We start from the raw sequence: 23,171 nt of genomic DNA on the forward strand, positions 1-23,171 counted from the left end.
CGCGGTGGATTTTTCCAGGGTGTTTGGACCTTGTTCTTGACTTGTTAGGCACCGAGGCCGTTGTTTCTGTTGTTTCCGCAGAGTGCTCCCCTGGGTGGTACGGCCGCAACTGCGAAACGCCATGCAAGTGCAAGAACGGGGGACTGTGTGACATTACCACCGGGATGTGCCACTGCCCGGCAGGCTACATCGGCGCTGACTGCAGTATCGGTGAGTGCCCCGGCCAGCCGGAGGGGACGCGAGCTCGCAGGAGCTGCCTCAGCTGGAGGCGAACGGTGGTAGGTACGAATCCCGCACGCAGCCGGGTCGCTGACCCTGCGGGAGACGAGGAGGGTTGCAGTGACTGACTCCTGCATCGGCCCGTCAGCAGAAAAAGAGCCCCTTGTCTCGCTTCACAACCTGCGCTGTCAGCAACGCCCTCCCCGCTTCAGCACGGAGGCTGGCGTACGTAGTGCCAGCCGTGCTGTGGGAACGCAGCTGCAGCGGGTCTCCTTTGCTGTCTGTCTTAACCACGGGAACGTTTTCTTGCTCCATTTGGTTCATGCCAAAATGCTTTCTCCGCTATGAAGGGCCTGACGCATCAGCCTTCGCATCATGCCATCGCTGTATTGCTGTCTCTCTGCCAAAAATGCTTCGCTCCTCCAGCAGAAGGAAACCTAAAAGCTCTTCTTTTCCTGGTCTGCCAGCCACGCTGCGTGCTAGCGACGGGACTGCCGACTCCTCCGCCCCCCCCGTCGCTTTGCTCACGGGCCATGGCCAAGTCTTTCCTCTCCAGCCGTCAAACGTAGCTGGCTGTGCTTTGGCGTGACCAAGGCAGCTCAAAGTTTTCCTCCCACCAGGGTGTCCTGCTGGGCGCTACGGCAAGGACTGTGCACGGGCGTGCTCCTGCGGGGAAGGCACTACCTGTCACCCCGTCACCGGCGACTGCGTTTGCCCACCAGGAAGAGCTGGTCCCACCTGTGAGCAAGGTAAATATTAGCTGCAGGGCCGTGCGTCAGGACAAGCAGGCATTTGAGGCGGTGGGCTGGAAAAGGTCCTGAGCGGGAACCGATTTCCTTGCCTTGGGCGCTCCTGCCCGAACCACGCCATGGTCCGTGTGCCCGCTGCCACTGCCTCTTGTCCCGCAGGCTGCGAGAAACACCGGTACGGGGTGGGCTGCCAGCAGACCTGCTCCTGCCGCAACGGGGGGCTGTGCGATGCAGCCGACGGCTCCTGTTTGTGTGCGCTCGGGTGGACGGGGAAATCCTGCGAATTAGGTAAACCTGACTTGGATGCGTTGCCCTACGCTGGCCCCGTAACCGTGGAGCTCGCTCGGTCTGGTTCACACTGGGTCCGGTTTCTGTTACCCCACCTGTGCCTGTTCTGCCTTATCACGTCACGGCCCTCTGAAGTGCAGGAGCGGGGCCGGAGCCGGCTCTCCGGCCGCTGAGCAGCTCCGCCGCCGCATCTTCCCCGCAGAATGCCCGCCGGGAAGGTACGGTGCCAACTGCCAGCTCCGCTGCGCCTGCCTGCACAATGCCACCTGCGACCCGGGGACGGGAGCCTGCCGCTGCTCCGCGGGCCGCTACGGACCCCTGTGCGAACACAGTGAGTTGCGGCAGCAGAAAGACTTTCGGCTTTGCGATGGGGGGGGTGTTTTCTAAAGTTTGTCCAGAGAGCAGGACCGGAGGACAAAGGTGTGACCCGCTGCAGTCGCACACGTGGCTGGGTGCACCGATGGGCTCTTCCTTTCTTATTGGCGTTTGCAGCGAACCCTTCCCAGGTAGCAGAAGTAGTCGCAGAGAAGGTAATTTCTATTCTCTGCATGAGACCACTGGATACAGAGGTGCCGTTCCAAGGCAGCCGGGCACGCACGTCACCGCTGTGCAGCTTAGTCTTGGGTAGCTGAGCAAAGGCTTTGGAGCTGAACCGCTGCGCTCTGCAACCGAGGTTCGCCGTGGAGAACAACCGCATGCGCTTGGGCACTTCTCAGAAAGAAAGGCTCGCTGCTTCTCTCTGGTGGGCTGAGGGAGGCTTTGCTGCAGAGGCCATCTAGTTCAACCCACCCACGCTTTAACGAGCTCTCCACCCGGCTCCATCCCAGGTTGTCCCCCGGGTTTCCACGGAGCTGGCTGCCGGGAACGCTGCGACTGTGAGCACGGAGCAGGCTGCGACCCAACCACCGGTCGCTGTCGGTGTCCCGCCGGGCTCCGTGGCGAGCGCTGTCAGACAGGTAACGCCGTCCTCCTCCGGCTTCCCTCGGAACAGGCGGGAGCCCGCGGCACGGTCTGGTGGCGCGTGTGCCATATCTCACCTCTCAAAACAGGCTGCAAGGAAGGAACGTACGGCGAGGGCTGCCAGCAGCTCTGCGACTGCGCCGGCGATGCGCCCTGCCACCCAGCCACCGGGCGCTGCCTGTGTCCCCCCGGGAAAACCGGCCCCGAGTGCGGATCAGGTGAGTTGAGCCACGGCTTGGGAAGGTGAGAAAGGGGACCGTGCAAGAGGGGCATTGACGGTAGGCTAGAAGCCCGGTCCTGAAATGGATGCAAAACCCCTCTTGTTGGAGCTGAAATCTCGTGGAAGGGGGCTTGCCTTTTTGTGCGTGTCCCCTCACCGAGTAAGAGGGCATCCGAACAGCGGTAGTCACCTCTCCAGCCTCTATTTGTAGTCCGATCTGAACGCAAATGCTCCCCCAGCCTCCAGTGCCCTCGTATTCGGATCGCCAGAGTCAAAAGGCTGAGGGTCAAATGCAGAAGGAACACCTCGTTGGCCTCGGGGTGCTGTGATGTGCTGTAATACCAGAGCGCAAGAGCAGGCTGGGGGGGGGGGGGGGGGGGAAGGCAAAAAGCTCTCTGCCTTATCTTGTGCTCGGCCACCGCTGCAAGCTCTGCCTGTTGCACAGTGGGAAACGTCTCGAGCATTTCTGCGCGGCTGCAGGAGCCGGCTGAACCCGCAGCGGTCTAAAAGTGCCTCTCTGCCCCCCCTCACCAGACTGCCGGCCGACCGAGTACGGCCCCGACTGCAGCCTGCCCTGCCAGTGTGCCCCCAGCAGCTCCTACTGTAATGCTCAGAACGGCCAGTGCCTCTGTCTGAACGGGTACACGGGACCGACGTGTCGGGAAGGTAACGTATAGGCGCAGTGCCACAGTGAGTACCACGCGGTGGGGGAATCCTAATGCAGAAGCGACTGCTGGGGGGGGGATGCTGTGGCGGCCGTGCTCGGGCTGGGGCTCGTGCCCTGGCGGGTTGGTTTTGGTAGCAGTGCTATCGACTAAAACCAGTTACGTGGTGTAGCACCAGCCTCTTCCCGAGGCCCTCATTTGGTATGCTTTGTTCACCGTCACCCAGCCGCGAGGGAGGTTTTATGAAAATGCGGGCTGCACGCTGGCAGTGCTGTGAAAATAAAGCTATTTAGTAGCCTAGCCCCAAACGTGCCGGCGGTAAAGCCAGGACACAAAGCACGCTCTTTTCTGCGTACCTTGAAACAAAATGATCCCGTGCACTGCCCACGGTGGGAAAACCCCCCCCACGTACCTTCTTTCTGCCCAAACCGTGATTGAACCCGTTGGCTGAGAGCAACTCCCCGGTGGGTGCTGTGCAGCGTTGCTGCGGGGCCGGGCGGCAGGACGGTGTGACTTGCTTTGCAGGTGGTGCGCCTCGTCTGCTGCCGGCCCAGCACCCCTCCTTGGTCCCAGGTCAGTACCAGACCCCGACAAGCCACTTGTTGCACACCGCGGCTGCAGGCACCAACCTAAAACTGCTGCTCCGACGTGAAGCAACGGAGCCTGGCTGCAGGCGCGGAGCCTTGTCCCGCTGAGGGGGGGAGCGGGGAGGAGGCTGGTGCCCCCCTAAAGCAGAGCAGCCGTGCTGGAGCATCAGCCCTGCAGCGTCTCCGGTCCAGAACCAACACGGCGCACGGCACGAGGACTGACCTGTCCCGGTTTCCCTTCCAGTTCTGCGGCCCCCGGAGCCCACCGGGTCACCTCCATCCCAGGGGGGGCTCCGGCCGGGCGAGCACTAGGTCCCGCAGCTGCCGGTGCCCTCGGTGCGGCCAAGCAGCCACCTGAAGAAGCCAACGACCCATTCGACGAACTCGTTTACAAGCCACATGAGCGGTTATCGTTTCCCGACAGCCTAAGCTGCTGCTTTTGGAGTTGTCCGAGCGAGGCTGAAGCGCCGAGCGTAAGCAGTTCGTCACGACGGCGCGGGCCGGACTCCGGGCACGCCACGAGGGCAAGCGCGCCGACGCCGGCGCACGTCCTCGGCCGGACACCAGCGGGAACAGTTCAGAAGCGATCGCTTCTGGTCAGCGGACTTCGATAGCTCGTGGCAAATTGCTGGCCTTCATCTTTTGGGTGCTGGGCTTGGGGAGGGGGCTGAAATTACGGTCCGAAATAGGTATTTATGCAACAATATTTATGGGAAGTTGTACAACAGTGTCATCAGAACTGATGGCTGAACGTGCCCGGCTCTCCTGACGTAGTGCCTCCTGCAGAAGTACCACCTTACTTGAATTTTTTTTTTTTTAATTTGCATTTGCAATGGTCTTTTACTGTAAATTATCATCTGCCGTGGGGACAAGGCGTTGGGCTCTAGCACTTACTTACCACGCCGCCTCTGCAGAGCCGGTGCCCGCAGCCCAACCCTCTATCAGCACGAGTCCCGGTTTGCATTTCCAGCGACAGGCGATGCCTTCCTCGCTGACAGTGCGGTCTGCTCTTGGCAAGCTTTGCAGGGGGTCAGGAGCGAAACTCCTGCTCTTCATAGCAGGAGTATATCAGCCCGCTTGAGCTGCCCATGTCCTTTGCTCCACCGAAAAGCAAGCCTAAATTAAGTGTAATAATCAAAGATCCTGTGAAATAATTACGTGTAATAATCAAAGATCCAAAGACACAAAGTTCTTGCGTGGTCCGGTAAACACAAATCCCTATTTAAATGTTGTCGCCCCAGCCCTGGACCCTGCGTTATTTTTTCCGTTCCAGTTGAACCCAGGAGCTGGGAAGGGGACGGAGGCAGGAGGAACGGCCGGGAGGCTGCGCGGCCGCAGCCGGCTCCCGGCTCGGCAGCGAGCGCGGTGTCACGGCAAAGCCGCGGCTGCCACCGGCAGCGACGGGGAACGCCATCGCCCCGGCAAGGGCCCCGGGCCAACAGCCTGCCCGAGCCAGGCCCCTTCATCTATTTGCACAAAGCTCTCGGGCAAATAGAGCCCGAGAGCCGACAATTGTCAAAAGCAACCAGGCTCTGCGAAGGAGATGGGACCTTCCCGTCCCAGCACATCTGCCTCTGCTGCTGCTGCTGCTGCTGCAGTACAGCCCTGCCCAGGCGCTTGGCCTTTAAATTATTCCCACAGGGGCCAACTGAAAATAATAAAAGAATTGTTTCTTTTCCTGATGGAATTTATTTTAATCTGTATATAACTTGTAATTTGTTGCTAATTCTTTCCTTATTTTATTTCTTCCTTAACAGTATTTTTTGCATTAGGTATCATTATTGTGAAGAAATAATGTTAATATAAGTATGTAGTGAAGGACCAAAATTGTGTAATTAAGGTCGTATGTCGTATGATTGATAACCAGGGAGTAGGAAGATTTTGTCCACGTGCCAAATGACCCTGATCAATCCTGCTAGTCGCGCTGCCGATTCTCCAGACAATCATATGTTTTGTTACCTTTGCCTTGAAGCGACCCTCGCGTTAGACGAAGGTTTCTATTTATTTCCTCGGCCGGCTGGAAAGCAAACGCAGCCCCCGCCGGAAAGCGAGCGGCCCCTGCCCACGCGCCCTTCCACCGAGCGCGGCGAGCGATGCCACCGCGCCGGCGAGCGATGCCACCGTGCCGCGTGTCCCGCCGGCAGCCCCTGCCGCCCGCCGGCACCGAGGTGCGGGGAAGCGGTCTGCCTCGACGGCCCTGCTCCAGGCGAGCCTGCCCTTAAGCATCGGGGTAAATCGGTCCCGTCCCGTTCCAGCACGAAAACCTGAGCTGCAGCTCCGTGGCTCCCGGCACCTGCCCGGAGTAAGCCGGACATCTGAGCACGGGACCGCAGCAGCCCTGCGTCTATGTTTTTTTTAATACTATGATTTTTTTTCCTGTTCTTACTTCTTAATTTGCTTCCTCTTTTCACGTAGCTAGTGTTTCTCTTTTTGGACCCCATCTCCTCTAATTTAGCACTGATGAAAAATTTTAATTCTTCCACAGTAAAGAGAAATAAACAGAAAACCTCACTGAATTTCTATTTATCTTGTCTCGCTCAGTCAATTACACTTGAAACGTGCTGCAACTAGCAGCAGATTTTTAGTCAGCTATTCCAAAGGATGGTTCCCGAGATGCGCAGATGTGGAGAGCAAGCAGAGCCCAGGACGGTGCTGTCCGCAGAAGAAAGCTTTCATTTTAGAGCTCATGGTGGGGCAAGCTGGCTCCTTGGCGTCGACCCGATGCGGAGCTGTCGTGCTCAGGGATGCCACTAACAGGTTAAACACAGGGCCCCACCGGTGCTGCTGACATTGCATGCAGTTCCCTTTTGGGCAAGGAGAACGCGCCTTTCACTGGGATCCAGGAATTTATTGTTAATCCAATTAATCCTTTAACAGTTTAATCCAAACAGACACGTTACAACAACGGTGCCCCTGTGAATCCAAAGCCAGGCAGCGCGTGGAGCCGCCTCGCCCCGACATCGTAGCTGCCGTATCCCTTCCACGAGGTGCAACCGGCCGAGCATCGCAGAGCCGCCGGCCGAGCCGCCCGGCCCCGTCTCCTGCCGCTGCCCCGAAGTCCCTGCGGCATTAAACATCCGACCCACGAAAACCCCAGATTCACGCTGCTCAGCTACGGCAGAAGCAGCACCCTGCCTCGGCCCTCTTCATTAATCACTTGTCGGTGCTAATTCTGGGGGAGAAGGGGAGGAGAGGGGACCGCTCTGCCTCGGGAAGGCTGAGGTTTGACCCTCCATCGCTACATCCCTCTCCAGGGGGACTGACCCCCTGCCTTGTGCCCCGGCACATCCACGTGCCCACCTCGGGAGACGGGACAGGCAGCCGGGAGCTGCAGCATCGCTCCTCTTCATGCTCCCGGCTTGCTCGTCTAGCGGGACTTGCGAATCGCTTCCCTCTGGCTGGAGCATCCCATTTCTGGCCCCCGAGCTGACTCTATGACAACGATTCCGACGGCACCAGCCTCCGGCATCTGCTAGTTTAGCAGGTGACTGAAAGGTGGTGGGCATCACCTCACCCTGCGGAGGTCAGAGCTGTGCTCAAAAGAACCGAGAATGCTTGTGGGGGGGGTGGAAAGAAGGGAAGGAAAAAAAAAAAAAGAGGGGGGAAAAATTGGGTCAAGGAATAAGCCTAGCATATAGATTTCAGTTCCTAAAAATTCTTGATTCAGGTTTGCTCTCCCTATGCCCCAGGCCTCCCCACGCAAGGTGTGCAGCCGCTGCCAGCAGGCACCGGCCCAGAAATCAGCGGGGAAAGAGACAGCAGCACGAGGCCTTCACAGAGCCCAGAACGCAGCCGCAGCCTTTTCAACTTGAGCCAACACCTTGGCTGGCTCTGGAAGCCCATTCCAGGTCATTAATATTAGCGTTGGCCAGGAGAGCTCGGATGCCGGGTCTCGCATTAATTAGCTGCTGTCACGGCCGCTACACAAACCGGTCCTGAACGATAAGATCCGCTGCCCGCGACCACTCAAGACAAACGAAATTCAACAAGAAAGGCTCTCCCGCGCCCTTCTCGCTACGGGCTCGGTCCGCAGAGGTCTGAAGGCCCCCTGAAAGAAGTCACGACAGAGGCGTCTTCCCTTGGCCGTCAGCCTACACGTCGGTCTCTATCCGCAGGCGCTCCATCCGGCGGACGTTGCATTCCACCGCTGCGCGGCTGGTGATCTCCCGGGCGCAGGACTGGGGAAACCAGCCCCGTTCACCGTCCCTCAGCCTCTCACCCCAGCACCAGCCTAGGAGGAGAACAGAGCGGGTCACGCGATGACGAAGGGCCACGGCTCCCGGGGACGCGCATGGAAGGAGAGGGCTGCCCGCTCCCCTTCCCACGGAGGTGCCAGCTGGAGGCATCCAGGGAAAGCTTTGCATCCAGGGAGGCGGTTTCTCATTTACCGCCTGCTCTGGGGCTTATTTCCCTCCCTTCCCAGGTGTCTGCTGCTGGCGCACAGGAGTCACCGGTAAGGAACGCGGCAGTGCCGCCTCCGTCAGCCTCCGGGGACCTGCCGTCGTCTGCTGGGACACAGCACCAGCCAGCGACACGGACCCCACCGGCAGCTAGGGCTTCCTAGAAGCTTCTGAAAATTGCTAAAATCCCGGTTTGCTGGCATCACTGAAGCTTTTTCCCCCACCATAGCTCTGCCTACGGTAAGCCTTCCCTGGCCGCAGCTCCCTGCTCGCCGACCCTTACCGTCCTCTCCACCCAACACCAGGACAACATCAGCCTGCTGCAGGGAAATCTCGTCCGCCTGTTTAGCCAGGTAGGCGCGGGTTATCTCCACTTGGCTCAGATCTGCAGAGGACAACGGACGGCAGGGACCCAGTGAGACGGCACGGCCGGCAGCCCGGCACGCGTGGCCGGTGTCCCTGCCCGGAGGTGGCCCCCCCCAGGGCTGGGCAAGCTGCTCCAGCCCGGCCTGGCTGCCCACCCCGCCGGGGCTCCACAGCAAGCCGTGCTCCGTTCCCCTCTGGTCCCTGCCCCGCATCTCTCCGGCTGCCCCCTTCAAGCACATGGGGAGGGGAAGCCAAACCTCTTCTTACCAACAGCCGGAGGCATCCCCGGAATTTCACCCTGCCTCCCGGGAAACATATTGAAGGTTTATTGTGACCGATAACTTAATGGGAGGCAACTCCTAACGAGCAAGGCGTGGTACCCTGAGTTCTCCATCGACACACGTCCTCAGCTCCTTCTCCACCAGGAGAGGGTAAGACCGGGTAGAAACCTGTGCCTGCAAATGCTCAGGCTCTAGCGCAACTGCTAAGCCCTGCAGAGCCAGGCCGGACCTCCCGCATGCTGGTACCTCCTTTAGGAGTGGTGTCAGGCTTCTCCTTTTCTCTGTGCATCAGCGCAGCAATCCACCGGGCCCGGTCACTCCTGGCAGAGGGAAAGCCCGTATTACCAAGAAAGCTGTGGAGACGGGATGCCGGCAGTAGCTGGGAAATTTCCAGCAGGATTAAGGCTTCCAAGGGAAGTCAGACTGGACAAGCATTTGATCAGAGCATTCACCATAAAGGTACTTCAGAAGCGGTACACGCTACCCAGCCGCTTTGCTTCATTTCGACAGGGGAAGCACTACGTGGGAATTATAAGGGAAATCTAAGCGAGAGAAAGGAACAGAGCAAGGGGAGAAGCCCCCGCAGGTCCCCCTTTCTGGGAGGAGGAGCGGGGAGGGAAAGGGTGCTTCGCAGAACCCTCGCGGGGATTTCCAAGGCACCAGTTTATCCCACAAGCAAGAACGCGCACCCTGTGAAATCCCACCGGGCCACTCACAGCGTCTCTGCCGACAGCACGATCTCCTCCCGCCTGCCCTCGCTGTCCTTCTCCATCACCACCCGGAGCAGATGCCCGCCGGCCGCGCCGCGGGCCGTGCCGCCGCTCCCGGTTTTGCCGGGAGGAGGGGAAGGCGGGTCCGCGTTCTCGATCTTCTCCACCGTGATCTGGTCCAGCGTGGCATAGTTCACGACGGTGTAGCTCTCCTCGCTGCGGCAAAGACGGGAATCGGCACCTCAGCCGCTCGCAGCCGCAGAGCCGATGCTGCCGGCTGGGATGGAGTTGACTCCCGGCACCGGCTCAGAGCCCCGGCAGGTGAAGTTCGTCGGGCATCGCCGAGGTGACCCTCACGGCGAGGATGCGAGCTGATGCCCGGGGATGGGACAAGGTTCTGCGGACTTGCCAGCCACCCACAGGGCAGTGGAGCTGGGTGCTGCCCTGCTGGCTAGCAAGGGACACTTCAATAAAGGTCAAAACAGGGAAATCTCAAGACTTAGGCTACGCGCTGCTTGGGAAATTGAGATTTTAAAGTCCCTAGTTGTTTTCCAGGGACAGGAAGCCCCCCCACGTCCCCTCCGAGCCTTACCTCTTCTTCTTGGTTATGATCAGGACGTCGTTGAACAAGAAGAGGTAGCAGAGCCTGCCGGCGCCTCGGCGGAAGATGCCCGCTTCTTCCGACAGCAGCAGGTACAGCTCCCCCCGCTTCAGCAGCCAGCGGGAAGCAGAGATCAGCGGGAAAGGCTGAAACAGATCCGGGGAAACTCTGACTTACTACCTGTCTCGCAAGCGGCAGGCAAAATCAAGTCAAGAAGCTGTATTTGAACTCGCAGCGGACCCCGGGGTCAGTCGGGATGGACACATCGCAAGCTTTTAAACATCTTTTCCAGGAGGCAGCCGTGCACCCCGCTCCAGCACACCCGGAGACACAGCCCCCCAAACCGCAGCAGTGGGGCATAATGTCAAGGCTTTACTACAGCCCTTTAGAAATCTGCCCCTATCTGACAGTCCTGGAAGACGGACGAAGCCCCGTGTCTGTCTGGAGCAAGACAGCAAGGGCAGACATCGCTGCCAGCTGATCCACCCAGGTAAAACCTCCCCTGGTCGGGGGCAAGCCCAGCTTTTGCCACCCGTGTGCAGGAGATGAAAGCTCACAGCGAGGCAGAAGAGAAAGGGCAGGGCTGTGAGGGACGGTGGATTATCCAGGACTACGCTGCTGCACCCTCCAAGCTGGCAGGGCGAGTGCTAAAAAACTTATATTTAAGTCAGAAGAGCAGGAAAAAACGGTCACCCCGGGCACGGAGCGGTGATGCTGCTGCTGGCAGTAGCAATGCTCCAGCCGGTCAAGGCTTCCTGGAAGGATTCCCAGGACAGGCCTGACACGCCTGGGATGGGCCCCTCTAACAGCACACCCCAGAAGATTTCCCCCCACCGCCTCCACAAGATCTCACCTTCTTCTTTCCAAATTCCAGCTGTTTCTGCAGGGTGTACATCTGCTCTGTCCTCTCCATAGCACGAGCTCCCTCGTTGCAGTTCTTAACCAGCTAGAAGAAGAAGACCACAAGGGAAGTGGAGAATGGCAGGATGCTGAGCCCAGCCGTCCTCCGCACCAGCACCGGTACTGCCAGCGAAGGGTCAGGCGGCTGCCCTGCTTCCCTCAATGGGAGAAGCAGCCGAATCCTGACACGGGTTTCAGGGCAGGTTTGGGGAAAGGCAGCTGGAGGTTCTCCTGCCACCAGCGATCTCCAGGAGAGAGATGGCACGTTTGCTTTGCCTGGAGAAGGACCAAAGTGAAAGCGCACCAACACCGAGCTTCGCCGAGGAGCAATACAAAGGGGAAGAATTAATCATCCCGAGAGAGGAGGTTAAGAGAGGAGGGCGAACAAGCAGACAGACGGATGGGAGGACAGAAGCCTTCCACAGGCAGGTGAAGCAATGCCACCCTTTGCATCGCCGACGGCAGCCGCGGGGCACCCCTGGTCCCCCATCGCTTTCGCTGCTCCTTCGCTGCTCTATGTTTGCTCTTTGCTTGTTTACTGCTCTTTGCCTAAATCTCCAAAAACCACGGCAAGTAAGTGTCGCAGCTCGCTATCACCTCGAGGGAGGCTCTGAGAAGGGAGAGCGCTAAGAGAGAAGATGACGCTAACGGGAAGGACAAAAGATAGGTCAAAGAGGAAAGAAGAAGAGATGACAAAAAAAAGGAAAAAACAAGATCAGGTGAAAAAGGTGAGCGAGGGAGAAGACGCCTACATCCAGCAGCTATTTGGAGCAGAGAAATCTCAAGTGAACCGATGCAGGGAGGAAAAATGAGAGGCCAGAACGGCAGGCTCGGGGCCAGAGTGATGGAACGGTGTGCTGGAAGGAGGAAAGGTGGAAAGCTGGCAGCCGGGCCTCACCTTGCTGATGGCTTTCAGAGCTCTGGTGGCAGCTCCATACGCTGCAGTGCATGCTTTTGTTTTTTGACAGACCGTCTAGAATTTCAAGATAAGACGCTTTAGTGATATTGCCAGACAGAGAACTGCGCATCAACCGCTTCCCTGGGATTTCAGGATGCGACACGTGCTCGAGCTGGTGCCAAGGGCCAGCCTGGCAGCGGGGCAGGCACGCGGCCAAAGCAAGGTTTAACAGACCTGGTAGCTGTGAATCAGATTTCTGATGGGGCTTTCGCATCGGATACGTGCCTGACCGTCACCGTCACCCCATGCACTGGGAAGCCCCTTGCCCCTCACCCCCGCAGCCCATTACAAACCGGGAGCCGTTTTTAGAAATCCCACGTCCAGCAGCTTTGCTGTTCAGAGCAGCTGGGACCAGAAGTCCCCGATTTCAGCGAGGCTTGTGCAAGACCTGCTTTCCCTTCCTGGGCCACCTGACCAGTAATCAAACAGGACGCTCGTGCCACCCCACTCTGGGTATCTGGACGCAGCACGGGGCACAGAAGAACCTCACTCACTCGGGTGGATGGCGCCGAGACGTGGAAGTGTTATTCACAATGCTTTAAGCTGCACGTCTGGCGCCCATAAGAAGCGGATCACTCTGGATCTAAATCCTGAATACAGGCTCAGGCATCCCAGCCTCAGCTCCCAGAGGGATGGAAGTCCAAGCAGAAGGCTGTCCCGGGCTCACCAAACCACAGAAGGGTATGACACCGTCACCTCTTCAGAGGTGCCAAGCAACGCCACCGTGTGACTTACTTACATCTAACAGCAGAGGAAGCCGTGTTACCCTCTGCATAGGGAGAATGAGAAATGATATCATTGGCAGGCCTCCACATTCTGGTTTCCTTTCAATCTGTTTCAAGGTCTCTTTAAATAAGGGGTTTGTGGTTCTAGAACAGGACAAGAAAGCTCCATTAACTCTGTTCTTCAGCTACCAAGACTTTCCACCAGCTCTCCACGCACGAGAAATGCAGTGCAGCGACGGCACTGCCTCTGGGGCTCAACGGCAGTCTGCTGAGCTCAGAGCGCGCAGCTGGGGCGGAAAACGGACCGATCCGTTAGCAGGCGGTGGAAAAGCACCTAGCGATGTCGAGTCCACCGAGAGGCAGGTAAAGCCGTAGTTGTATCAACAGCGGACACAAACTTGACCTGTATCACCAGTACGATCTGGAGATGAACAGCCTCCATGCGTGCCCCTAACACAGCACATACTTGTTACTGACCTTAGGAAGACCCGTCTGGCTTCAGTATGTGGTAGCTTTACCCCCCGCTTATCCCCATCCTTCACCCTTCTTACAGCACAACCCAAATCTCGTCCTAATCACCCGACGCGGACACGCTGAGGGCTAGAAGTTGAACTCTGCTCAGAAAGGAGGCAGCTTTCCTTAGGGAAAAGGAAACACCCACGGGCTGAGGGAGCCACGTGCGGGTCACGGTCATGTCTGCAGCCACTAGCATCCCTGTAGCCCAGAGACCCCTTGCAGGCAATTCCCTTGCAAGCCCAAGGCCGGAGCGCACAGCAGTACTCACAGCAGCTTCTGAAGTGTCCTCTGCTGGTAGACTTCATTGGAGCAGTAGCTGACGTAAGGATTGAAGTGGTTCGAGGCGTGTTCTTCCACTATGTCACTGATGTCGGGAATTAGGAGGTTTTCCTGGTGTCGCTTCTCTAAGTCTTCAAAGAATCTAAGGAGAGAATTGCAAGTAACTTCACTACGTGACTCGTTAGGGCCGGACAAACCGAACAGCTGCATATTCAACAATGTCCCCACTGCAACTTTTCCCCAATCTCCCCAGATGAGACAAGACCCTGGATCCCTTCTGCACAGGTCAGCTCCATGCAGCCGAGACATCGACGTCTCCAGCGCGGCTCCCAGCAGCTTTGCTGCAGAGATAGGACATGCAGCTCTCAAGCTTCAGATGCACCACGCTTCCTCCATTCCCACACGAGATCCCTCTTTCGCTTTAGCTCTCTGGGAAGATTCATTTCTGCCCCATCGGGGTCGTTTCTGCCCAGCTGCGGGAAGCCACAAGCCCTTGACACCCCCGCAGCAGTTCCCAGGGCTGCCGCATCCCCGCCTGCGCTCTCCTCCTGCCGCTTTCCCACACGGACACGGCTCACCGGCTGCCCCGAGCACCAGCTCCCGAGGCGTTTGCTCCCCATCTCCCAGGGAAGAAAGAGCCACGTCTACGCTAGCTCTTCGAAGGCGCAGTTTCGGCATTTGCACCCGAGCGATTCCCCGCCCGCGCGTTGGAACAAGCAGCTGCTCGCCGCGGTGGCTCGGCCGCCCCGTGCCCCGCTTTCGGCCGTGCCGCAGCCAGGCTGGAGCCCCAGCACTACCGGCTCCACCTGCCCGTCTCACCAGCCCGGAGGCAAAGGGAGGCACCACCTTCACGGCAGCGCCGGACACCCCAGGAGGAATTTCCAGGCAAACAGGAGTGTCCCAGGCACGGGGACGGGCTCAGCCAGCTTTAGGTGCCTGATTGCAGCCGCGTGACTGCGTGCCACCGTTATAACCCACTAAAAAACTGGGCGGCATCAGGGTAACAGACCCTTCAACTAGACCTTCGGGTCCCGAGCGTGTAACAGCATGAAGCCGCTGCAGGGGAGCGTGCCGCGACCCCAGGCACCGGGAAGAAGGGCAATGGGTGGGATGTCTCAGCACCTTCAACAGCCCAAGGCATGGTTGGTTTTACAGGGCAAATAAATGGAGTGCCAGCGTCGCTCCTCCCAGCCTGCCTGGCCCCAAGCCCAAGCCGACGGCCCCCACTTGCCTGGTGCTGACCGCCAGGATGTCGCTGATGTTGGAGAAGAGGTGGTGGTGCTCCGTCTGAGTCATGGTCTCCTTCAGCTCCTCCGACCTCATGAAGTGGCACACCAGGATGCTCAGGCTGTGCATGTAGGAGTACTCAGAAGTGATGATCTCAAACATCGCCTGAAAAAAGCAAGGCAGTGAAGATGTAACAGCACAAGCTGACTAAGCCAGGCAGCGAATGAAAACTTGGCTGTATCTCCTCTACATTTGGTTGACACGAAGCCACTAGAAATGACTTTGCTCCAACAGCACGGCGTTCCCTGTATCAGCTCACGCGCTGCCTGGCCTACACCAAAAACTTCGGTGTGTTTTAGGACACCCAGCCACGCGTGGGCGGCCCCGCCGCCTTCGGCGTCGACCCCGCGCTCCCGGGGACGTCGAAGGCTCCTCTCACCTCCTGCCGCTTGCGCTCTTCGGGGGATATCCTTTGGAGGATGCCCGCTTCCAGCACCTGCGGGCGAGAGGCTGGGATCAGCAGCCGCCTTCGCCGCCGACCGACGGTCCTTGCACGCCCTCTAGTGCGGTCGGGGGCTGAGCCCAGCCCCGCACAACCCGCCAGCCGCCCCGCAGCATCTCCCACCACAGCATCTCCCATTGCCACCGCATCTCCCACCACAGCATCTCCCATTGCTGCCGCATCTCCCATCGCCGCATCTCCCATCGCCGCATCTCCCACCGCTCCCCAGCATCTCCCACCGCTCCCCAGCCCACAGCCGTCAGCTTATGCTGCTCCGCAGGAGGAGATTATTCTCCCCAAGGGTCAGCAGGGAAAGCCCCAGTACCCAGCAGCAGCACCTGCCTTCTCCCACCCATGGGTGAACCTCTCGCAAGCACAACCGCAGCAGCTCCGCCGGCATCCCGACGAGCCTGGACAGGAACCTGCATGTCCCAGCCAGGGCTGGACAGCCCCAAAACATCCCGTCGCAAAGACTAATGCTGCAGAATTATCCGCTCGTGGTTTGTTCAGCAGCTCAGAGAGCTTTTAAAATACACACAGCGGTGGCTGCAACACATCACGAGCACGGGAGCGGCCCACGGCGAGGGCAAGCGGGGCTTTTCGGACCCTCCAGGCTGGGCTGCTGCCCCTACCTCCGGGAGCTGGCTCCAGGTCACCTGCGCCGGGCGATAGCTCTGCACCACGATAGCGGCACCCGGAGGGGACGGCTCTTCGGGTATGGATTCCTCCAGCAAATCCTCATCTGACTCATGGCTGACAGAGTTCAGACCTCTCTCACGGATTTCCTGATACAGCTGGGGCTCTGCAGAGGAAAAGGCACGAGGTCGGCGAAGCCTCTCCCAGCCGCGGCCCGCAGCTTCCCTTCCCACCACCGCCTCACCCCGTCGGCCAAGAGCCCTGCCACGAGCGCCGGCGAGCCAGAACCAGCACCTCCCCGCCGAGGTCGGACTTTGCACCGCACCGACTAACCAGCAGCTCCCGCTCCCGACAGCTTCCCGCAGCCAGCGCGCAGCTCTCCCGTGTTTGCCCAGCGCCAGCAAAGCTGGGAGCGCTCCGGCTGCGAGCGTGGCAGCAGCCTGAGCGTCATCACGCCCCGGCGAGTGGGAAAGCAGGGCTGCGATGCTCCTCTTGCAGGTGGGGAAAGGGAGGCAAAAGCAATTGCCCTGAGGCCAGGGACAAGCAGCAGCACACGTGGCAAAGGGAATTCTAGGGATTCGCTTCGCCGAGAAGCGCCCCGGTGCCCGGCAAGGCAGAGGGGACGCCGGAGCCGGCGCTCTTGGGAAGACGGGAGGCAGCACTCACGGTCCTTGAACGAGCCGCCACGCTTCTGCACCCGCCTCCGCCCAAAGGTTCTCTGCAAGAGGAAGAAGAGGAGAACGCGCTGCAGTTACTCTGTTTTGGTGGCCCTGGGAAGCATTTAGCAACTTCAGGAAAGGGGAGAAGTTACCCCCGCGCCCGTGGTCAGTCAGCAAATACCACCCTGTCCTTTCAGCCTGATTTCTGTCTGAGCTTTTGTTTGCCTTACCGAAGTGACTCAGCTTTCACCTTGTGTTATCGGGGTCACGATCTAAACCACTCTGCAGTCTGGCCACTGCCTTTCCTATCTCTCCGTCTCACACCTGGACTTTGCCTGGAGTCTCCTTCTCCCCGGACCTGCTTTACCCGTGTTTGTGTACAACCAACCGCCACCTCGGAGCCGCACGCCCAGCCAACCCCACCCTGCAAACGTGCCCGCAGCCGCCCACTGACAAGCAGGAGCCCTGGAGCAGCCGGTTACGCTCCCCGCCAAAGCCACGTCAGCTATTGCCGGGCTCTCCGGGGACCTACAGCATCTGCTGGTGACACGCAGGCTTCCCAAGGCACAAGTCACGTCCCCAGGCTCAGCAGCTCCGTGACTGACGGGGACTTGCAGAAAAAAGGCTCCGCAGATTCCCCGGCAGCAGCTCATCGCCAGGGAAAGCAGGGGCTCAATCCCCACCCGAGAGCAATCGGGAGGCAGCGGGCGCAAGACCCACCTTGTTCCTGCCGGGGCTGCGGGCAGGCAGGGCGCTGCCCTCCTCCAACACGGGTTTCAGCGAGGGGACGGCGTTCGCCGGCTCCGGCTCCGTGCCCAGGCCCTTCATGGCCGCGCGGTAGGACATGTTCCTCAGGTTGCGCTTGAGGGCCCCCCCACCGTCATCCTCCACCTCCGCCTCCAGGGAAAGGCTGGGGACGGCCGCCCGTTTCGGGTCGGGGCCCGGGGGCTCCCGGCTCGCCCCGACGCTCTGCTGCCGGGAGGGGTTGTTCTTGGTCTTGCTGGAGACAGCCAAACTTTTGGGGATCAGCTGCTGAGTTCCCACCTTCAGCGCGGCCGGGCTGTCCGTGCTGAGGACGATGCGGCGGGGCTCGGCTGAGGTGGGAGAACCCACTGGTGGGAGCGAGGCGGCGGCGGGTGCCGTGGCGAAGCTGCACTTCCCGGGGGGGGAGGTCGGGCTGGGGGGCTCCGGCCGTACCGGGTGGCATCGGTACTCCGGGAAAAAGGTCTTGTCATCCACAGAGCTGCCAGGGGGGCTCCGAGACATGATGGCGGCACAGGGAACCAGAAAGCTGCGTGAGACAGACAGGCAGATGGAACAACTTTTCCCAGAGGGCATTTACGCTTAGCCGTGGCCAGGGTACCGTTTCGCACAGGGAACCTCGGGGAAGCGCAGGACCCAGCCTCCGCTTTCCCAGGGTGCAGTACGCAGGCAGAGCCCGTACAGACACACTCGGATGCTCTCAGCGCCCACGTACCTCTCTCGGGGCCGCCCGGTGTGCCGGGGCCAGGCTGGTGGCTCCTGAAGCCTACGTCTGGCTTCAGGCGGAGCGGTGCAGGATGCGGCCAGGTGCCGGGGAGCAGCCGGGCCATGCAGCAGGCACCAGGCAGGCTCGCACCACTGAGCCCTGCTTCTCCTCTGCCGCTACCACACCTCCGTGTCCCCTCTTAATCCCCTTTGGGGACTGGGGGTGCCGCCAGCCTGAGCCACCAGGGCCAGGCTTTACCTTCCTGGCGTCCACCTCCCCCGGGCTGACGTGCTGCGCAAACCCCGGCGGGCGCGAGCCCTGTGCTCTTCAAAGCTTGTACCCGTTCCAAACTGCTCGGAGGAGCGGCTCCCCACCCCATGCAAAAAAACACCAGCCCGAGTCCCTAAAGCTCCTCGTCCGGGGTTAAGCTTACTCATCTCCGCCTGTGCCACACCGTGTACTGCGCGCCTACAGAACAAACACCCGACAGAGCGTTTTACGCCCACTGCCTACCCCGTTAATTACGTAATTTGAGGAAAACCTGCGCTTTAATTCCTCTCAACCGAGATCCCGCTGCGTGCCATCACCATCTCCGAGCTGTTCCTTTTCAAAGGCCACAGACCAGGAACCAGAAACCAAGACTCGAACGCATTTCCCCGCATCAATGACTGGCAGAAGGACAATCCAGACCCGTCAACAAAAGCTCATTTGACCAAGACGCCGCTCGTTTTCCTATCCTCGGATGAGGGACACGTGCCTCTCGGCCAGAGGTCTGCCAAACGTCCTGCGGACGAGGAAAGCGCTACGTTCCGCTCTTAAGTCCTGGCCTCAGCACCAGCCCCGGTCACGAGAAAGGGACGTGCCCCGTTTCCGAGGCACCGGCTGCTGCATCACCCCCCGGGTCTCCGGTGCCACCGAGGGAGGGCCGGGTCGCTAACCGGGGCCTTGCACCCACGCCGCTGCCGCTCCGCGGTCCCGGCTGCACCGGGACACACGATGCCGAGACTCCTGCCGGCACCCGGACTCCGGCGGTCGTGTGCGGGGAGGAGCTGCTCGCTGGGATAACTTAATACCGTATTATAGCTTAACGTCATTTTCTAATTTCATATCCCTCGGGGACCTGGCCGCTGTCCCCGTCTCAGCCCCTGGGAACACCGCTGGAGCCGGGACAAGGACCGCCCGCTCCCAAACCGTGGGAGAAGCCGCTCCCGCGCCCTCCCGCCGCTACAGCTGCCCGGAGCCGCCTCCCGATCCCGGTCCCGGTCCCGGTTCCTCCCCGGGATCCCCCCTCCCACGGGAAACGACCGGTCCCGCGGGGCCCGCACCTACCCGCGCCCCTCGGAGCCCAGCGCCGCGGTGGGCGGGCCGGGCCGCGGCGGTGGGCGGGGCCGCGCGGGGGAGGGGCGGGGCCGCGCCGGGGAGGGGCGGGGCCGCGCCGGGGAGGGGCGGGGCCGGGGCCTGCGGCGCCGGGGTCTCGCTTAGCGCCGGGACGGGGCAGGGGTGAGGGGGAGGCCGGGGTGCTGCCCCGAAGCGGGGCCCGCCGGTAGCCCGGGCAGCTCGGCGGGGAGGAAAGCTTTGCTCGGCCTCCGGGCGCCGTGCCGGGGTGCGTCCCCGTTTCTCGGCTTCCCCCCCCCCGCACGTTGTCGTTTTGCCGCTTCGTGCCGTCGCGCTCCCTCAGGCCCTCCCGTTCCCGAAAGGCCCCTCGCCGAAGGTTACGCGACGATTCGGCATCGCCCTCCCGTCGTGGGAGACCAACCGCCGCTCCCCGACCGTCCTCGGGGGTCTGCGGGTCCGGCGGCAGCCGGTCCGTTATCTCCGGCAGGCCCGTGGCAGCCCAAGGCTCCCGCGGTTCCGCGTAATCCCAGGCTGTCCCTCTGCTTTCGGGTGCCGCGGGCTCCCCGAGGGGAAGGGGATCTAAGAAGGGTCAGGCTGTTGACAGCCGCCCAGTAACTCGGCTGCCCGGTAAGGCCGGGCTCAACAGTGCTCTCTGTATTTACTGGGAACAGACTTTTCCTTGACCTTCTCTTTTGCCCCTGCTCTGATTTTCCCCCGCCCCTAAAAACGGAGCCTTTCTCTCGCTGGTTTATGGTGAATCTCAAGTGCTTTCTGGATGACAAAGTCCACTTGTCAGCAATATTCTTTTAAAAGACTCTGTTCTCTTCTCTCCAAGGCCTGCCCGACAATCGCTCTATTATCAGAGCTTTCTTATCCGATAGATTTTTTTTTTTTTCCTTTCCCTCCAGGGCTAATAAGGAGAAAGGTTGCCAGCCGTCACAGAGAGGCGGAGGGTTTCTACTCAAGAGTTCAGCTAAGACTGGAAGCCTCGCATGGTGAACTCCAGGGAAGGGCTATTATGCTGTACGTAGGATCCCATCATTTGATCACGATGAATGACTTTTTGAAGCCGAGACCATTCATCAGTTTTGTAATGCGTGTTGTTAGTTCAAAGACCCTGCTTTCAAGTCATTTTTGCTCCCAGGGCCCCCGCTGAAACATCTGACCGCTATCGCTAGATAGTTCGCTAACTCTCGGCTCGTAGTTGTGAAAGGAAATATTCTTGGCATTTTTAGATAGCTCACTAACGCCTTGGCCGAACCCATTCCCCCACCCCAGACCGTGCTGGCTCTTCCCCGCGAGAACGACGCCGCATCCCTTCGGCGGGACGAGACGTGGCTCGGCAGCACTGCCTGGTCCTTCTGGACCTCGGCAGCGAGGAGGGGAGTCCATCATTCAGTTTCCTGAAGCTCTTTCAAAGTATCACCAACCAAGCACGTAAAGTGTCAGACAACAAAGTTACCGCAGAGGCGGCAAGGGCTCGTTAGCGTTTCTGCCACGTTATCCAACGCGGAAACCTTCTGCCAGCTCCGGGTACCTTACCAGCCATCCCACATAGCCCTCAGGCGAGACCGTGAATGCACCGCCGCGCCTCCCAGGGCTGCCTGCTCCCCCCCCGCGCCCTCCCTGGAAAGCAGCCCCTCGTCAGAGAAAAATCGAAGAACACGCCGGGCATCAGAGAGGGCGGGCAGTGCCGCAGAGCCCCGCGCGGTTCTCCGGGAGGACGCGCGGCGTTGCAAGGAGCAGCGACGGCGGAGGGCTGGCTTCCTTCTGCACCGGAACGAGCTGTTTGGGAAGAGGAGGAATAAACATCGTTACTTCTGCAGACTATAAAAGTTCCAAAATCCAGTTCTTCCACCAGACTGCTTCTCAATGTCCAACACCCTCAGACCCCTCCTGTCCAAGCCCCAGTTTCTATCACGTTCCCCTTCAATTCTCGGGCTTGCTCGCCCGCCCTACGCCTTTGCAACTCACCTCTTAGCAAAATAAGAAAGAAACCCACCCGAACACCCCATTACTGTGCGGAGTGTTGCGTCTCTGTTGTTCTTCCAAGAAAAAAAGCTCACAGGACCATTGCTTATAAAAGCACACAGGTTTATTGCATATCAATCTCATGTATAAATTCATTGTAGCATTGAAAGATTACATTTGGTATACATTCCTATTCTACAGCATTAACCTCAAAATCAGCTTTTTCTAGTCATTATTTTAAAGGAATTTCTCTACACAAGTACATTTGTCTTTTATCACAAGCATCAAAATGAAATTTGTAAAATCGCTTTTTTTAATTATTTTCTACACTTCATATCTTTTATTTCATTATGCTCCCAACAAAGCGATTTCATATTAATTAATAACTGCCAACACTTTTTTTTTTTTCTTCCTTGGCAGTTCGAGGCTTCTAGCCTCGGACGCAAAATCTAATCACATATACAATAAGTGCATCTACGGAATTTTTTTCTTTTTAATAAAAATTTCACAAACAGACACAATAATGACTGCTAAACACAAGTCATGCACAGTTTACTTATAAACATAACAGAAGCAATATACAATCAAGAATGATATGGAACAAGCACCATCCTCTTTCTCAATGTTTTTTAAACATTATATGAAAACCAGACATTTACAATTGATTTAAAAAAACACTATACAGTTCTAAAGAAAAAAAAAAAACCAAAACTAAATCATATCTGTATTGTAACAATGGGAAAAGGAATGACATAGGATGCACAGATTTATGATTCTTGCAAGCACAATATATATATGTTTTAAATTACATCTTCTGCAGGCTGGAAATGACATCAGGGCAAAACATCTCTTGCTTTGAAGAGAGCAACGAGAATGTAAAATACATTGAGAATTACTTTCAGAATTACTTTGTTCACATGTGAATTGCACATTTGGAAATCAAAGCTGCCTTTTTTTCTTTTTCATTCTTTTTCCAAAGTGGTGACAAGAATTAATGACAGAAGAAAGAGAAAAAGAACCTTGGAATCATTCAATAACATTTTAATCACAGTATCACTCAACACTACAGAGAAGAAGTTTCATGGCTTTGGGAGAACACTACTGACCATCGTCTAGGAGCAGAGGGTTTTGCCCTTATGTTACCAGCACTGAGCCGAGCGGACTGCATCGCTCCCTGCCCGTTGTCCGACGGGCAGAAACGGGCAGGTTCCTGCACCGTGACGCTTTCCCCCTTCCCCCGCCACACACACACACACAAAATACAGCACGTAGAAATCGAATGTAAGTCAGTAGATTGAAGTCGGCTGAGGGGAGGGGGGCTCACAATCCAGTGCTTTGATGCTTAGAGTCAAACACGTTCACGTCATTGTGCAAGTGCTTTTCGAAATGCTTCGTATGAAGTGAAAAAGAAGCCGTTTTCGAGAACATCTACAGAAAGTCTAAGTGCTGATTAGGGAGAAAGCGAAAGCTTCCACTAGGCTGCTTTAAGCAAGACAGAAACCAAGCTTTGTGTTTTGTCCCGGAACGCGGTTGAGCAAACTCGCCTCGTGTGTTTTGCCGCTTAAAACCCCGTTCGGTTTGGCTTCGCTGCTGGCACTCGGCTGCTCCTGGGCAGCCCTGCGCATCCACTCGCTTCTGCTGCCGCGACCTGTGGAGCGCAGGCCCCGGACGGCACGGGACGCGTTTTGCAGGCATGCCCCCGGAGCAGCCAGCTGCCCAGCAGGAACGCCCACGCGCATCAAAGAGCGAAGCGGGCGCCTCCGACCCGCGCGCACGCTCGGCACGTCCCGCGGGAGAACGCGGCGCAGCCGCACGCTCGGCACCACGGCAGTCGTGCTGCACCGGCAGCTTTCTGCATCGGCCACGGGGATTTGCATCAGGACCGACTGCCAGCGCCCGAGCAGGCGAAAAGAACGGGAAAACACGTCCGTCAGACCTACTTTCTCCTC

The 23,171-nt window shown here is 58.6% G+C and overlaps 2 protein-coding genes across 6 annotated transcripts in view; one reads left to right on the forward strand and one right to left on the reverse strand.

Moving 5' to 3' along the window:
* MEGF6 (multiple EGF like domains 6) overlaps window positions 1–6,210 on the forward strand; it is a 117,116-nt gene extending 110,906 nt beyond the window's left edge. For 4 of the 5 annotated variants that reach the window (XM_052792309.1, XM_052792311.1, XM_052792312.1 and 1 more), the window contains 9 exons: window positions 82–210; window positions 840–968; window positions 1,128–1,256; window positions 1,459–1,587; window positions 2,084–2,212; window positions 2,306–2,434; window positions 2,971–3,102; window positions 3,627–3,674; window positions 3,933–6,210. In XM_052792309.1, coding sequence (XP_052648269.1) covers window positions 82–210; window positions 840–968; window positions 1,128–1,256; window positions 1,459–1,587; window positions 2,084–2,212; window positions 2,306–2,434; window positions 2,971–3,102; window positions 3,627–3,674; window positions 3,933–4,000 — 1,022 coding nt within the window. In that variant the 3' untranslated portion in view covers window positions 4,001–6,210. The remainder of the gene's footprint in view (window positions 1–81; window positions 211–839; window positions 969–1,127; window positions 1,257–1,458; window positions 1,588–2,083; window positions 2,213–2,305; window positions 2,435–2,970; window positions 3,103–3,626; window positions 3,675–3,932) is intronic. The other variant, XM_052792310.1, reaches the window with a different exon arrangement.
* A 305-nt stretch (window positions 6,211–6,515) lies between these two features.
* ARHGEF16 (Rho guanine nucleotide exchange factor 16) lies at window positions 6,516–17,905 on the reverse strand. Its single transcript, XM_052793375.1, has 14 exons — window positions 17,169–17,905; window positions 16,456–16,507; window positions 15,786–15,955; window positions 15,091–15,147; window positions 14,656–14,816; window positions 13,414–13,566; window positions 12,644–12,773; window positions 11,845–11,919; window positions 10,900–10,992; window positions 10,038–10,192; window positions 9,452–9,661; window positions 8,982–9,055; window positions 8,372–8,473; window positions 6,516–7,919 (listed from the first exon to the last, which is right to left on the reverse strand). The coding sequence occupies exons 1-14, from the start codon at window positions 17,784–17,786 to the stop codon at window positions 7,780–7,782; spliced, it is 2,190 nt and encodes a 729-aa protein (XP_052649335.1). The 5' UTR covers window positions 17,787–17,905; the 3' UTR covers window positions 6,516–7,779.
* Between the last annotated feature and the right edge of the window lie 5,266 nt (window positions 17,906–23,171).

The sequence above is a fragment of the Harpia harpyja genome, chromosome 7 (genome assembly GCF_026419915.1).
Source record: "Harpia harpyja isolate bHarHar1 chromosome 7, bHarHar1 primary haplotype, whole genome shotgun sequence".
NCBI lineage: Eukaryota > Metazoa > Chordata > Aves > Accipitriformes > Accipitridae > Harpia > Harpia harpyja.

Coding starts and splice junctions, on each gene's coding strand:
- ARHGEF16 (XM_052793375.1), bottom strand. CDS start 17,786: ATGCCCTCTGGGAAAAGTTGTTCCATCTGCCTGTCTGTCTCACGCAGC. Junction 15,956..16,455: donor TGGCGGCTCGTTCAAGGACC/GTGAGTGCTGCC, acceptor TTTCCTCTGCAG/AGCCCCAGCTGTATCAGGAA. Junction 10,993..11,844: donor CTCTGAAAGCCATCAGCAAG/GTGAGGCCCGGC, acceptor TTCTTCTTCTAG/CTGGTTAAGAACTGCAACGA.